Source organism: Sinocyclocheilus anshuiensis, unplaced genomic scaffold, assembly GCF_001515605.1.
Source record: "Sinocyclocheilus anshuiensis isolate Anshui unplaced genomic scaffold, SAMN03320099.WGS_v1.1 scaffold676, whole genome shotgun sequence".
Taxonomy (NCBI): domain Eukaryota; kingdom Metazoa; phylum Chordata; class Actinopteri; order Cypriniformes; family Cyprinidae; genus Sinocyclocheilus; species Sinocyclocheilus anshuiensis.
This window is the reverse complement of record NW_015558579.1, coordinates 1,636,263-1,651,908: the sequence shown is the minus strand read 5'-3', so window position 1 is coordinate 1,651,908 and position 15,646 is coordinate 1,636,263. Positions and strand designations below refer to the sequence as shown.

At 36.2% G+C, this 15,646-nt stretch overlaps 1 protein-coding gene across 3 annotated transcripts in view; it reads right to left on the bottom strand.

Annotated features, from left to right (window-relative positions):
- LOC107679789 (metastasis-associated protein MTA1-like) overlaps positions 1 to 15,646 on the bottom strand; it is a 59,624-nt gene that overhangs the window by 31,115 nt on the left and 12,863 nt on the right. For all 3 annotated transcript variants that reach the window (XM_016475451.1, XM_016475452.1, XM_016475450.1), the window contains exons 2-3: positions 6,057 to 6,124; positions 4,180 to 4,273 (exon numbers count right to left, since the gene is read on the bottom strand). In XM_016475451.1, the coding sequence (XP_016330937.1) occupies positions 4,180 to 4,273; positions 6,057 to 6,124 (162 nt within the window). The remainder of the gene's footprint in view (positions 1 to 4,179; positions 4,274 to 6,056; positions 6,125 to 15,646) is intronic.

The window sequence follows — 15,646 nt, the reverse complement described above, 5'->3', positions numbered from 1 at the left end:
CTCGTTTATAATGGGTTTTAATGTTTTTGTCTCGTCGCTCCAGCCGGGACAAGGCATCACAATATGGTAAAGGGCATAACATTTCCGTCACACGCTTGAGGTATTCGGCCAATCACAACGCACTGGATAGCTGGCCAATCAGAGCACACCTCGCTTTTCAGACCAATGAGCTTTGTAAAAATCGGCGCGTTTCAGAAAGGCGGGGCATAGAGGAGAAACAATAATGTACAGTATGTGGAAAATAATGTGTTTTTTGAACCTTAAACCACATAAACGCATTTCATTACACCAAATACACAAAATAATGTTCTTTTTAGCAACATCATATGACCCCTTTAAACCAAAGACACTGAGCAAAAAACAAAAGCATTAAAGGGGAACTATTATGGAAAAAAAACACTTTATAAGGTGTTTGTACACAGTTGTGTGGTCACGGTGTGTGAAAACAACCAGTCTATAATAGTAAAAATCCACACACAATTTTTTTTTAATGATCCTAATAAATCATAAACCGTCACACAGAACAAACGATTCCAGATTCTCCCTACATACACGTCATCATAGGGAGAAATCCCCACCCCTTTTGTGACTCTCTCTGCCCTAATAGCATAATCACAGCCCTGAGTGAGAAGCAGCAGTCTGCCATTACTGTTTTCTTGCTGTAGCTGCTTGTCAGCACCAAAGAGGCATTACAAGTGTTGTGTTTTTGGATGCACAAACATAGGAGTCTCCATAGACTCCCTTCATCTGAGCCGCTGAGGACACTGTGGTTAAGTTTCCTTTTCGAAGGAAATGTCCTGATTCTGAAAGAGGGATCAATACCAACGCTTCGTGTGCGAACATTAGCTCCAGACAAAGTAAGCGCATTTTGTTTTCCAAAGCCTTTCTGAAAGAGATTCTTGGCACTCTGCAAGGCTAATGTTGCTAAAGCTACCATATTGTCTCTGCCTGTTTTCACGTGCTACCAGAATGATTGTAAATAGGAATGTGGTAGTTAAAAAGCTATGTAAAGACGAATGCATGAGAGTTTCTGAAATTTCAATGTGTGAGAATGTTTTGTTTTGTCAGTATGCCGGAGCATGAGCCTTTGAATCTCCGCCCTCTTCTGAAAAGGGGGCCGGGAGCACCAGCTCATTTGCATTTAAAGGGACAAACAAAAAAAACGGCACATTTTGGCTAATATCCTAAATGTGGTGACTTTAACAAGCTATAAAAAATGATGAATACTGTGGAGTATTTTGAGCTAAAACTTCACATACACACTCAGACATCAGAGACTTATTTTACATCTTGTAAAAAGGGGCATAATAGGTCACCTTTAAAGTTGTTCAACACAATGAATATGAAATGTGCAAGTGATGTGGTTAAAAATTGTGATTATAAAGAGACTCTCTAGACTGAATCAAAGAAATGTGCACCGTCAGCACATTAGTTGTGTTCTGATAATGAGCAAATGTAGAGAAGCAAACATGAATGTCATTAAAACCAGCCTGCTATCAAATTAACACATAACCACATCCATACACACACAGGCTTCCCAAATTGTACATGGTAATTTGCCTATAGAGACTTAAAATGAAGACAATATAAAGACTATTTTGTACGGTCATCTGGTTGATGTCATTGTGAAAATAACAAGCTATTAAATTAAATATTTTTATAATATTTTAAAAATTACATTAATTTTAAAGACTTCAAAATAAAAGATAAACTTTTCCTATTAAATAAACATCACTAGTCTTATTTATCAGGTCAAATTCTAACCAAAAAAATAAAAATACACTACTTTTTAATCAAAATGTATTATTCTCATTTAAGCTGACATAAAGGATGTGTAGGCGAGAAAAAAATATCAACCAATATTATTATAGCCTAATATGTTTTATCCAATAAAATCTAAATGGATCAAATTAAACCCCACCTATTAATTTCCGATTCATATTTTGTTTCACTCAGAAATATGTACAGGTAATACAAAATTCCAATGTGTGTGAATGGTGATCCATGTTTTTAAAGAAGCAAATGTACACTACAAGGTGCCTTAAACTTGAAAAGAGTGCATTCTAGAAAAAAAATTTGAAATATAACAAGATAACTTGTGATATACAGACTTTATTGTAGCTCTGTATGATAACAGACACCGGGCGGTTTTTTCAGGTTTGGTGAGCTGATTGTGGGTGGCCATTGTGGACTGCAAACAAACTGGAAGACAGCTGCCTAGGAACGCTCCCAGCACAAAGGCTCCAAAAAGTAAGCAGCAAAATTATGCTGCCTAATAAGGTGCTAAAATACCTTGTTTTGTCCAAAATCATATTTGATGTTATGAGGTTCCATTTCAGTTAGGATGCATCTGTAGAACGTAGCTGTTTATGTAGGTAGTACACAAGGCACAAACAACATTTTTCATTTTTGAGTTAATTTTTCAGTTGAATAGTTTAAATGTTCAAGTTGGCATGAAATTAAAATTCATCCTATCTATTTTGTAAATGTATTTTATAGATCTTATTGTGAAGAATTCATCCATGAAAATGACAGATTTCTCTTTGGTGATGTATCCCAGACTTCTTCCAGTCATTTAGTCCACTTAACCCCCAAACCTCCACAATCGACTGCAAGCTCACATTCAGTTTTGAAGCTCAGAATCCAACCAACAATCGATGAATAGAACCCACTCTAGGGCTGTCCGATATGGTCATCACAATATTTTTTTTCCTTATCATACAATATCAATATTTATCACAATATTCATTTCAATGATGGGGAAGAAACTGCTTACCATTTGGATGTTAGACAATGAGAATGAATGTACAGTAAACATAACTAGTTTGTTCACAATTAAACTTCAAAAAGTAAGCTACTTTTTAACTGAGGGCCCCATGAAATCCATTTTCCCCTTACATTTGGTGTTTTCTATTTTATTTTATTTCATTTTATTTCTGAATTCTGTTACAATTTAATACATTTACATTTAGTCATTTAGCAGACACTTTTATCCAAAGCGACTTACAAATGAGGACGATGGAAGCAATCAAAATCAACAAAAGAGCAATGATATGCAAGTGCTATAACAAGTCTCAGTACACGTAGCAAGGATTTTTTTAATTATATAATAAAATAAAATTGTACATAAATAAGTTGTAATATTAGGTTTATGTTGTATATTTTACGTTACATTTACATTTAGTTATTTAGCAGACACTTTTATCCAAAGTGACTTACAAATGAGGACGATGGAAGCAATCAAAATCAACAAAAGAGCAATGATATGCAAGTGCTATAACAAGTCTCAGTACACGTAGCAAGGATTTTTTTAATTATATAATAAATAAAAAGAAAACAGATAGAATAGCAAAAGAATAGAGCAAGCTAGTGTTAGAGGTCTTTTTTGCTTTTGTTAATTGTATAAAAAAAGAAAAAGAAAACAGAGAGAATACAAAAAGATTAGAAAAGCTAGTGTTAGTTTTTTTTTTAAACACAAATTTATCATCAAAAATTGAGTCTAACGAAATTAATAAAGCAATTTAAATAATCTTTTAAAATATAATCAAATAAAAATAAATAATTTACAACAAAACTGCTTTTTTTTCAATTAAGATGCTGCACAAAAAAAATGTATAAATTAAAACATGGATGAAAAAATATCTTGGTTGTATGATATTTTTTAGTAACAACAAAATTATTATTATTACATTGAGAAGTATACTTTAGTATACAATAGTAATATATTTCCATCATAACTTTTTCATGTAAAACCGAACATTTATTTTGGCGCTTTGATCTGTCAGTTTCAGTTTGCGTTTGACAGTGGTTATCCTCAAATGAAATGGTGAAAAGCTGATGAAGTTATTCTCAGAACAGCTCTGGAGATGAAGTTCATGTGAACTCGCCCTCGTCGTCCTGCCTGCCTCCACACACCCGTTTCCGTGACACACGTGTGTTTGAGTTCATGTAGTAGACATGCAGACTTAATGTTAGGCGACATGCACTGACTGGCTGTTGTCACCTTTATTTCTGCTGTGTGATAGGCTGTCACGTTAATTCATATCGAGTTAACTATCCAGAGTTTATCAACGTTATCAACACAAATTTCATTGTGATCTCGATATGATATCTGCCATATCTCGCCCTACATGTCAGCTCAAAGCACTGTGGGTAAAGTAGTCTTTGACAGCTACTCACTTGCATGTTTATCAGCGAGGGTGATGAGCGTTGTAGAGATGTCTCTGCGTCGGTAGAAACACACCACTTTGGCCTCCACATTCCCATTTGCCGTCTGCAAAAGGAAACAGAGTTGTCACAGCAACAGCTTCTAGACCAATCAGCTCCTGGGGAAGCCTCAATATGCAAATTGAGGATCAAATCAAAACCATGACCTAAACACCTCTGCACTTCCTGGGTGATTTGAGAGGGTCTCGTGATGGAGAGAAGATGAGGAGGGCAGACAGGGGGGTGCAGTGCGATGTTAGGGCTTACAAGTGTGAACACAGTATGAAAAAAAAAAAGATAGAAAACTGTAGCTTTGAGATTTGTAAGTCATTTAGGTATGGGTTTTTGCCAAGCGCACACTACTAAACTGAAACGTGTCACCCTTTGCATATTTAAAGGGATCGCTCATCCAAAAATGAAAAATTCATCATCGTTTACTCACACTCATGACATTCCAAACCTGTATGATTTTCTTCCTTGGAACACAAGAGCTGAAATTTTAAATAACTTTCTGGCCACTATTTTCAATTTTAAAAAAAGTGAATAAGGACTGGGCCTTGTCAAGTTCCAAAAAAGACAAAAAGCACCATAAAAGAATGATAAAAATGAGTGAGTTGAACTAACAAACTGAGGCCATGTCCACACGTACACGGGTATTTTTATAAACTGAGTTTTTCCTTCTTCCGTTTTTAAAAAAATCTCCGTCCACATGAAAACGCAAACGCATGCTATGAAGCACTGTCAAAAGCATGCCAAACCAACAGGTGGCGATATAATCTCAACCGTAAAGCCATGTTGGACAATCAGAATCCTGAAAAAGTTTCCAGTAGGCGGCGATAACAGCGCAGGCTCTGACGTCACAAGCCAAAAACTCCGGTTTCGCGGTCTACACGATAACACTGCAACCGGAGTTTTTGAAAATCTTCACCCTGGCAGGAGTTTTCAAAAATGCTCGGTTTCAGTGAACTGCTGCTGCATTTGTGTGTGGACGAATGGCCAAACCGCATAGAAAAAGCTGCAGTTTTAAAAATAACCGCGTTCGTGTGGACAGGGCCTGAATCAGCTGATTTAAGGAACGAATCAATCAGACCAAGGGTTTAGAGTTAGGCCCATGATTTAGTCTGGTTTGAAAGGTCTGGGTTGTTAAAAGAATGTTCCTGCTATTTCTCTCATAAAAAAAAACCAAGAAGAGCTATTATTTATATACTATTACAGTATTTATTTACATTTAGAATTAGCTTTTATTTTTACATAATCCATTTTCAATTTCATTTTAGTTTAAGTTTTAGCAATTTTGAAATGTTTTGTCATTTTTTTATTTAAAATATTTCTATTTAGCTTTAATGTCTGTTTTTTAGTATTTCAACTTTTTATTTCTGTCAGTAGTCAAAGCAACATTTCCAAGTTTCGTTTACATTTTAAAAATGTAAGTTCAAGCTATAGTTAAAATCATCAAATATTTATATTTAATTTTATTTCTCCATTGTTTAAATTCATGAAAACAATAGTTTAGTTTTAGTTAACAAAAGCATCAGTAATTGCTTCATAGTATTTAGAATATAGCACAAAAGCCGTATGGACCATTTCTATTTTTTTTTACTCATTTTGGAGCCTGAAAACCCCAATCCTTGTTCTCTTTCATTACATTACAAAGATTTTTCCAATCTCTCGCAATTGCATTGCCATTTGCTCATATCTGCCACTCACAAGTGTATACACAAAAAAAATGCTGCGACTTGGCTACAATCCGGGCTTTTTGTGGGCAGACTTAAAGCATTAAAGGGTGACCAACTTCAGTCTTGTAGTGTTTGATTGGCTTTTAGCAACACACACATACATCTGTCACTCACCTTGTTGAGCTCCTCTATTCGTCTGATCAGCAGTGGGTTACTGGAGGAGTTTTCGAAATAAACATAATCTGTGAGGAGAGAAAGAAACAAGCGTTAGTGTTCACACACCTACAGTCTGTCAGTGACAGGCAGCATCTCCTGTCACACTCCCACACCTGCTGAGGCTTACCGGACTGTTTCAGAGACTAAACAGAGCATTCTCCGCCGGGATACATGACAGGAGCACCGCTGCCTTTTGGCGAGCTCCCCAACAACAACACTTGAAAACAAATGCGTTGACACTGTGAAAAGCTATGGTGTTTGTAACTCAACCTCAAAGATAACCTTCAGCGGCCACTTTTGCCTGGCACCAAACGTCAAGCCAGTATCAGGACTATCAGAGGGAAAACAGACCATTAAACCCAAACAAGACAGAGTGATGCTCTCTTTTTCGTTTAGGTCATTTAAAAATGTTTTTTTTTAATTAAGAATACAATTCAAACACATAATTTGAATAAATCTCTTCTATCATGAGCATGTACTTAGCTTTGGAATTAAATTCATTTTGCGTTTCAAAATGAAAATCAAAAAATGTATTATGCCAAAAGAGTCAGGGTGGCACAATCATCCTGATAATGTAATAATGAAAGAAACAAATGAAATTCTTGAAAAGAAAGCCTTAAGTATTGTTTGAAAAACACCGTCTACCAAATCAAGGTCATGTGTTGCGACCAATAAAGTCATGTGGTGCCACCAACAAGCAGAGAAACATACAAAAAATAATTAAAAAAACATAAAACAGGAAATTGCCATGGAGATGACCCCTGCAGAACCTCATGACTGTTTCAAGGTCAAAAAGCCTCTTAGGTTAGTTCCGGTTCTTTAACATCATGTGGTGCAACAATATACAGTATATTAATCAATCATTTCAGATGCATGTAAAAAAAGAAAATTAAATTGAATGTACACACACACACACATATATGTACACACTTAAAAAAAAAAATTCTAAAAACATGGCACGTGTGTTTTAAAAATGATTTTTAAAAGATTCTTTTATCATAGCCCCACTTTTGCCATTGACCCTCCTACCAATTCTCTCAGTTCCTTCTTTTTTGTGTCAACCCTCCTTTTCCCGATGTATTTGTGTGTGTTTGTCTTCTGTGTGTGTGCTGTTGGCCTTGCTCCAGGGCGTGTGGGCTCTGTGCAGGCTTACAGCTCTGTGGGACGTCCCCCGCAGGCCTCAGGCTTGGTGGGGTGCCTGGTCTTAACCCTGTGCGCGCCAGGACCTCTGGCAGATTACACCCCGCGTACAGCAGACGGCATACACACACACACACACACACAGTAATCCCATGGTTTGGTGGTAGGGGGCGGGGGACAGAACATCAAGTCTGGCAAAAACACGTTTGCAAACTCAGTGTTTGGTAATACAGCCATGTGAGCCTACAATTCCCGTTTCAGAGAGAAGTCTGTTTACTAATACATCAAAATGGATGATTTTCCTGAGTATCTAAAGGGCAAAAAACAAGTGGGACTAAACCTTCGGGACAGACGGCTGAGAATTATAAACATTGGTTTTGGTTTTGAAATACAGCACTATGCTACGACTCTTTTTTTTTTTTTTTTTGCCACTGAGAATAAAGAGATGAGAAAAGATGAGAATAAAGAGATGGCATGATACATGAGGCAAGTCAAATTGGACTTACAATGCCCATATCCGCAGCTTAATACGTCAGATCACAAGTTACCTACTGATAACAGCATCTTAAACAGACAAACCACTCAAAAATGAAACTTCGGTCATCATTTACTCACCCTAATGTCGTTCCAAAATATTATGAAAAATGTTGACAATCAAACAGTTTCAGTTCCCATTGACTTCCATTATATTTTTTGTCTATACAATGGAAGTCAATGGGAACCAAAACTGTTTAGTTATCAATATTTTTTAATATTACAAGTGTTCATCAGAAGAAAGAAATGCATACAGGTTTGGAGCAACATGAGGATGAGTAAATGATAACAGACCTGCCATTTTTGGGTGAACTATTCCATTCCCAAAATACAAATGTGATAGTGTTGGGCGATATGCTCAATTTTCATATCGTCAGCTTGTGAGATCGCTGATACACGATATTATCGTGCTAATTTATGTAATTATTTACTTAGTTTCATTGCAAGAAAGTGAACCAACTCCAGCGTAAGGCTAAAAGCAGCCTAATGTTTTTAATATGACTGAATTTGTATTTAACATGATAACAAATTAATAGAAACATTGTAAGTTACTAATTATAATGCTTACATTTCCTCAGTTATTCAAAAAGCAGCTACAGAAAACGAGCAAAGAACATTACATTACCAAAGAACATCATCACAAGCTCAGTCTAGTGCGAGTTTATGCACTTTAAAAACATTCCCGTTAAAATCAGTGAATATACACTGTATGATGAATAAATCTCTTATACTTACATCACACGTACATCTGCACTTTGTTGTTTATGAGGAGAAAATTCGCGAGTCAGAATTCATTCAGCGCGCGCTGAACAACAGAACTCCGCTGTTTCAGTGAGGACTCATCTGAACGCCTCTGATTGGCCATTGAATTCATAAGCTCAGCATAATCATGTGTGATTGGTTAGAACGTGCAATACTGTAAAAACGCGGAAAAAGAAATATAATGCAACAAATAAGCCCTAATATTAATTAGATAGTATTACTAGCCTGATAATAATAATAATAATAATAATCGTCTTGCTATCGTCAAAGACATCAGCCACAGGCGATATCTCTGTCTATCGTCGATACACGATACTATCGTCTATCGGCACAACCCTAAAATGTGATATGCTCTATATGAAAAGAGATTAAAGTACCACATTAAAACTGCAACATAATACGATTTCAAGGTAATATAATCAGTCAATTAATACAATCCAGTTAGAATATGTTTGACGTTTAATGTTCAACAGAATTTTCAGACCAAGGATATTTCATGCTGGGTGGGCTGCCCAGCTCAATACCACAGAAAAAGAAACCAAACAATCGACAAGTGACCACTCCTCGTAGCCACAGCTGATTAGGGTGAAATGTTGATTTACATGTAACAGATAGCTTTTATCACCCGTCACATTATACCATCAGGCCTAGAGCGGACACAGTGCTGGCCATGAACAGTGTTGGCCATGAACATTCAAAAAAAGCTCAAGTGTATGGCACCACTGGCTATAAAGGGACAGGAAGTGGCTTTGGTACGTTCTCTACACAGTCTCTGTGATCTAATGATGTCTTAGAAAGTCTGGGAGGTAGTATGTTCTTGTTTGTTGTTTTTTCTTCTACCAAAAAGTGTATGCTGGCTGTTCTGCAAACATGTTGTCTGTAGCACCTTGCTGAGACTTTCAGACAGATCTATTTAATGTCACAATACACAGTGGGCCTATTCTAATAGACAATAAGTGAACACAAACACAGAAAACTAGAGATGTAAATGTGATATTTTCTATGCTTTTTTTCAGATTTTGAATGCATATTTTTTTTATAATTTAGATTAGACTTATTAAACTATCTTTGAAAGGGTTGAAGGGTTATTTTATTCAGCAATGTTGCACTCAACTGATCAAAAGTGACAGCAAGACATTTTAAATGTTATAAAAGATTTCCTTTTCAAATAAATTATGTTATTCTTAACTTTCTAAACAAAGTTTCCACACAAAAAAAAAAAAAGTTATTTTAACTTCTGAGAATATTTCACAGTATTATTATTTTTCCCATATTTTTGGTCAAATAAATGCAGCCTTGGTAAATTTAAGACTTCTTTAAAAAAAAAAAAAAAAACATGAAAAAATCTTATCAACTGAACTTTTGAATGGTAGTGTATATATAAAAAAAAAAAGAAAAAAAACATACCTATATAAAAAAAATTGTAGCTCCTCTTGCACTTAAAATGTCAAATATAGGCATTCATAGGCGCAAAAGCAAACTGGTAAATATATAGCGTCCCTAGCAGAGTGCTCTAAAAATGCAGCAACTTGAGCAAAGTGAGATTCAGCGATCTTGTCTGCACTATGACCAAATATTGATCTAAATTTCCTGTAATGGGGTTTCAAACTGGGATCCAAGAGTGCTAGGGGATCTGTGGAAAATTTAGGGAAAAATGTTGTTCCCAGTTTCACTATTTTATTCGACTTTACAGATATTAAATAAATAAAATAAAATATAAATATAAATTATTAATATACATTTATTTAAGGTAGAGATCTCTGAAAAGGGGATCATCATATTTTGTGGTCTCCGGCAACAGTTTAGTCTTACAAGAGTAAAAATTAGTGGTGCAACGGATCACAAAACTCATGGTTCGGATCATATTACAGATTTTGAGTCACGGATCGGATCATTTTTCAGTGACTCATTTTTTTTTTTTTTTCATTAAAATAAATAAATTAGTGAAAGCTTACTTTAGTACTTCTATACCACAGCAAAACTACTATCCGTACGGATCACGGATCATCTACGATCCGTTGCACCCCTAGTAAAAATGCACTGTTATTTTTGCAATTGTCATTTGCTGTCTGCGAGATCCAGTGTACAGCTTACTTCAGTGATGTAACTGGGGTGTTGAGATCTCTAGAACTTTGGGACCTAAAAAAAGTGGTCGACGACCAAAAAAGTTTGGGAACCCCTGACATTCACAGTCCCGAATCTTCCACTCCATCTGAGATTCATTCAGCCATGTGTGCCTGACTCTATCTATCGGTGTGTATGCGTAAGACTAGGACCACACCTCTTTGCTGCTTATTTAATGAGTACAAGTTCTACCAGAGGCCTCACGGTCCGGGGCAAAACCCGACATGGAGTCAGAACCTGGAAGAGAAGCTTGCAGAAGACCTGGAGGCATCACCGCTGTCTCTCACAGCTTCTGCCAACCCTCCTGCCATCTCTGGCTGCCTGTGCCCACAGCGATTGCTGCACCCCATCCCTCCACCAATCAGCACGCGACACAGCCTGTGACATCACAGTGCAGTCAAATTTCCTGTGATCCAATCCGTGCATGTTGCCGAGCCTTACTCAGACTGAGGGTGAAAGAAAGACAGACAGAAAGAGAATGAGAGAGAGAGAGAGAGTTAAGTGCAGGGAGACTAACCAAGCCAGAGGAAGTTGAGTGAAAAGAGACAGACAAAGAGCGAGAGATACAACAAACAAGCCAAAAAAGTCTTAGACTGGATGAACACTCCAATGTAATATATTTATATATATATATATATAATATAAAAAAATATTCACATAAAGTTGTCGACCTCATTAAATCAAAGAAATCGCGCAAGCAAATATGCAATCAGGCTGGACATCAGGAAGTGTGGGCTGCCCTGAGTTGGACTCAGAGGAAGAGGTCTCCGTGGCCCAGCCGCTGCAGAGACCCCAGCCTGCACAGGTCCTCGGAGTGCACAGAGGCCATTCAATCCCTGTCTTAGGACAATCAGACCAGGACCCACGAGACATCCGTTACTATGGCAATACCAGTTAATTCAAGCTTATGAGCCAAACACATACACAGAGCATTAGTGCAGCTCTTAGGTTATTCTTGCTCTCTGCCTCCGGCTCAGGGATTCGGGTTATACAACACCTTCTCCAACAATACAGAACCACTGCTTGTCTTTCCACCTAGGAAAAAACAGCAGTGGGCCGGGACGCACAGGATAACTAAACCTGCTGGTTTTAAACCATATGATAGGGGTGGGCAATATGGAAAAAATATCATATCACAATTTTTTTAGAAACATCATGATTCACGATTTTATCACGATTCTTTGTTATGTTGGTTTTACTATTTTGCAAGTTGTCTGAGCATTACAGCCAAACTAATTTCCCTATTATAAAGACAAAGCCTTTCAAGCCAAGAAAGTTTTTTTTTTCCCCCAGTCATTTAAAAATAACACATTTTAGAGCTGTAACGACAATACCGTGATATTTTGCTTAAGGTTATCATACCGTCAAAATCTCATACCGGCCCATGCCTATGTGTGAAGTCGCACATCGCAGAGCTAGCGCAAGATGAGCATTTGTAGTTAAAAAGAAAATAAAATTTTAATTTTTTTTTTTTAGAAAATGACAGACCGTTTCGCTAGATAAAAAACCCTTATTCCTCAGCTGGAATTGCGAAGAGTGCAGTTTGGACCTTCTACCCATTGATCCCCATTGAAGTCCACTATATGGAGAAAAATCCTAGAAGGTTTTCCTCAAAAACCTTCATTTCTTTTTGACTGAAGAAAGAAAGACATGAACATCTTGGGTGACATGGGGGTGAGAAAATAATCAAGATTTTTTTTATTCTGGAAGTTAACTAATCCTTTAAATCATTTCAGCACTGAAGTTGCATGAAAGCAACAACCAGGCCTGTGTGTAAAACATGGTGATCATGTTGTCCAGCATCATTTGAGAATGTTCTAAGAAGCATCTTGTGAGCTACACTGGAAGCTAGGAAAGGCTGTACACTTTCAGACAGGTTATCTTTGGTCATTTTGGCCTGTTTTCTTGAGCGTCCCACCCCAAAAGAGGTGTTAAGATATTATGTAAAGTAAAAAAAAATAGCCCAACCTTTACAAACATGTAGGCTATACTAGATTTTTACTAGTTTTTCAAGTAACCAAGCAACTTTTTTGAAAATACACTTTTTGGAACAAATTTTGAGAAATGTTCAAATGTTCCCTGGCTGAGCACTGGCTCCTGGACCAGTACCAGCAACTTTTCAGTATAAAAGGGATATCAGAATTTTTATTAAAGCGTTTAACTAGTCTCCAGACTATAAGAGCTATGGATTTCTGCAGTGATGTTTGTGTTTATATGTCTCTGTGGTTGTTTAGACCAAACCGTTCTAAAGGAAAGAGAACAAGGCTTTGTGCATTAAATTGCAGGGTCTGTAATTGTCCCACCTACATATACTGTACACAAAGATCCCGACACAATGTCCACAATGTGAGAAGTATTCAGTAGCAACCCATTTTCTGTCCACACTAAAAGCAAAAAAGCTGTATGAATCGACAAAAATCACAGCATATTTGATGATTAAAGCCAACATCAAACGGCATTTACTACCATAAATTTAAAAGGGATATTCAGGAATAAAATAGGCTACTTGATTTTGATACTTGATTTTATTCAAGGTAATTGATTGGATTGTAAAACCTGATCTTCCATTTCACAATGAAGCCATGAATAAGCACCAAATACAACCGGCTAGGGCTGGGCGATATGACGATATTATCGTATATCGATGATGTCTCATAAGTATCGAGATGTCAATGTCAACAGTCAGGTAACAGACGATTATCGACATTATCGGAAAAAAATGACAAATGATAAACCTAGTAAGTTGCAAAAAATATTTTACATAGCCCCATAGTCACCATACAGGTCTTTTTGCATGCAAGAATGAAATAATTTAGTAGGAGGGTTGGGAATCGAAAAGCTATTCCAATTTCGGAAATCAGATCAGATGCGTAAGGTCAGGAATCAAATTACTTGTTAAAATTAAATTACATTTCGATTCAGCTTCTCGATTTCTATTCTGTATGTGCATTTATTGTGATTTCAAAAGATTCAACTGCAAGAAGACGAAATAGAACTCACTTCTGCACTCGCGCGCTGTTTTCTGTGCTGCACACACACACACACACAAAGCGCACGCACAAAAGCCGCCTCTTATATACGCGAACACTGGACTGAGCTCTCTTTCTCGCATTCCTACACATTCGAATGGACAAATACGCACAGAATTATATTAAAATATCCCATAAATACAATCGGTTATGTCTTAAATGAATGAGTTGAGAAAGAAAACAAGGGTGTATTGGATCCGTGCATTAACAGCAGCCGCTGCCGCCAGTCATTATAATGTTAATCAAAGAACAAAAGAAAAGAAAATCACTCACTGATCTTGACTGAATCACTTTTGTAACCTCAGTTTATATTTTATTTGCCTGTTGTTCGGCACTGACTACTGTAATGGCAACGTGCATCTGTATGCGATTATTTTGGAGATGCGTTCCAATATAATTTATCCTTATTTAGGGTATAGGCCTATTCTATTTTGATCTGCAGTTTAATAAAAGTTAAACAGAAAAAAGACAAAAAGTAGCACTGCATGCATTTCTGAATATTTATTTAAACAGACTGTATAATGATGAAAAACCACAAACATGACAGTTATAATTAAAATACACAAATTCCTTCAGCGCACATTTCAGTGCAATATTTTTTTACAGATTTTTAAAACCGTGTATACAATATAATTATGTTTAATTAAGCTGAGATATAGCACTATACATTCTTAATTAAATGACATTATTAATTATTAATGAATTAAAGAAGACATTAGGCTTCTCAGCTCGCTCCTCAACATGCACACGTTCAGAGTTTCGGCAGCCCAACACTGAATATTATATTGTGGGTGTTGTATTTTGATACATAAAATAAAAAATTATAAAAATTACAATTAAAAAACGAAATTTAAATTACCCTGCTTCTAAATAAATAAAGCAGTTATTTTTATTCAGTTAAAAATGGACCGAAAAAGACCTCCGAACTAGTAGACCAGAAAGGAAAAAAAAACCTTTTCGAATTCGTTTTTAATCCCTGCATGATTTTAGTCATACATAAATATCAAATACGTTATAGCTTAACTACAAGTTTAAAAACAACGCTGCAATTGTTATAATTAAGGAAATTAAACTTACCATCATAAAAAGTGTGTACACAGGCGATAATGCCAAAAAGAAAGAGAAACGTCGGAAAATAGGCATATTTTATTCAAGACATTATTATATGACATCAACATGTATTTATCATTCTTACAATCACCGCCAGAATGTCCAACTTTACCATGATGAACTTAAAATTGGGTTCTATTATTTTTCCTCAACAGTTCTCCTCACAAAACGAAATTAATTTCAAAAACAAATTTGATAAGAACAGAGTGGAAATTATTAGCAACACCAAAATAACAGCAAAGCTAATGTTTCTGTTATTTTAAGCACAAACTAATAAAAGTAAAACCAAACTTTGTGGCAATAATTAAGACCAAACTGAACATGGTGTGTGTTTATGGTGCATGTATTAATGTCGGTTTCATTCATGCTAGACACAAGAGGGCGCCCTCGTGCAGAAACTCCACATGTGCATCACAGAAGGAATAGGACTCAGGAAATCCCTAATATGGACAAAGGCAGTGCTATCGCTGTAACTGAGTAAACAGAAGATATAAACGTTTTAAATTATTAAACAAAGACAATAAACACTCGACCGTTACAATGTATAGTTTATCTGTGTTATTCAAGCCATCTTTGGTATTTTCATCATAATTAAGTATATTTATAATCCATTGCTAATCAACAGTCTTTTTACCATATGCTTTTTACAGTATAGAACATATTTTCTGCCTCATTCTGTGACAAGAAGCCACATCAGATCACAAAAGGAAGCAGTTGTGGAGTGAAAACGTTATATAGTGTTCTCTTTTGTTGGACAACAGGTTTAGAAACGCTTGTCATTGCAAGTCATTACAAGGGAAGTTTAGCTTTAGGCATTTTAATTTAAGAATGTTTAGCTTAGCTAGCTAA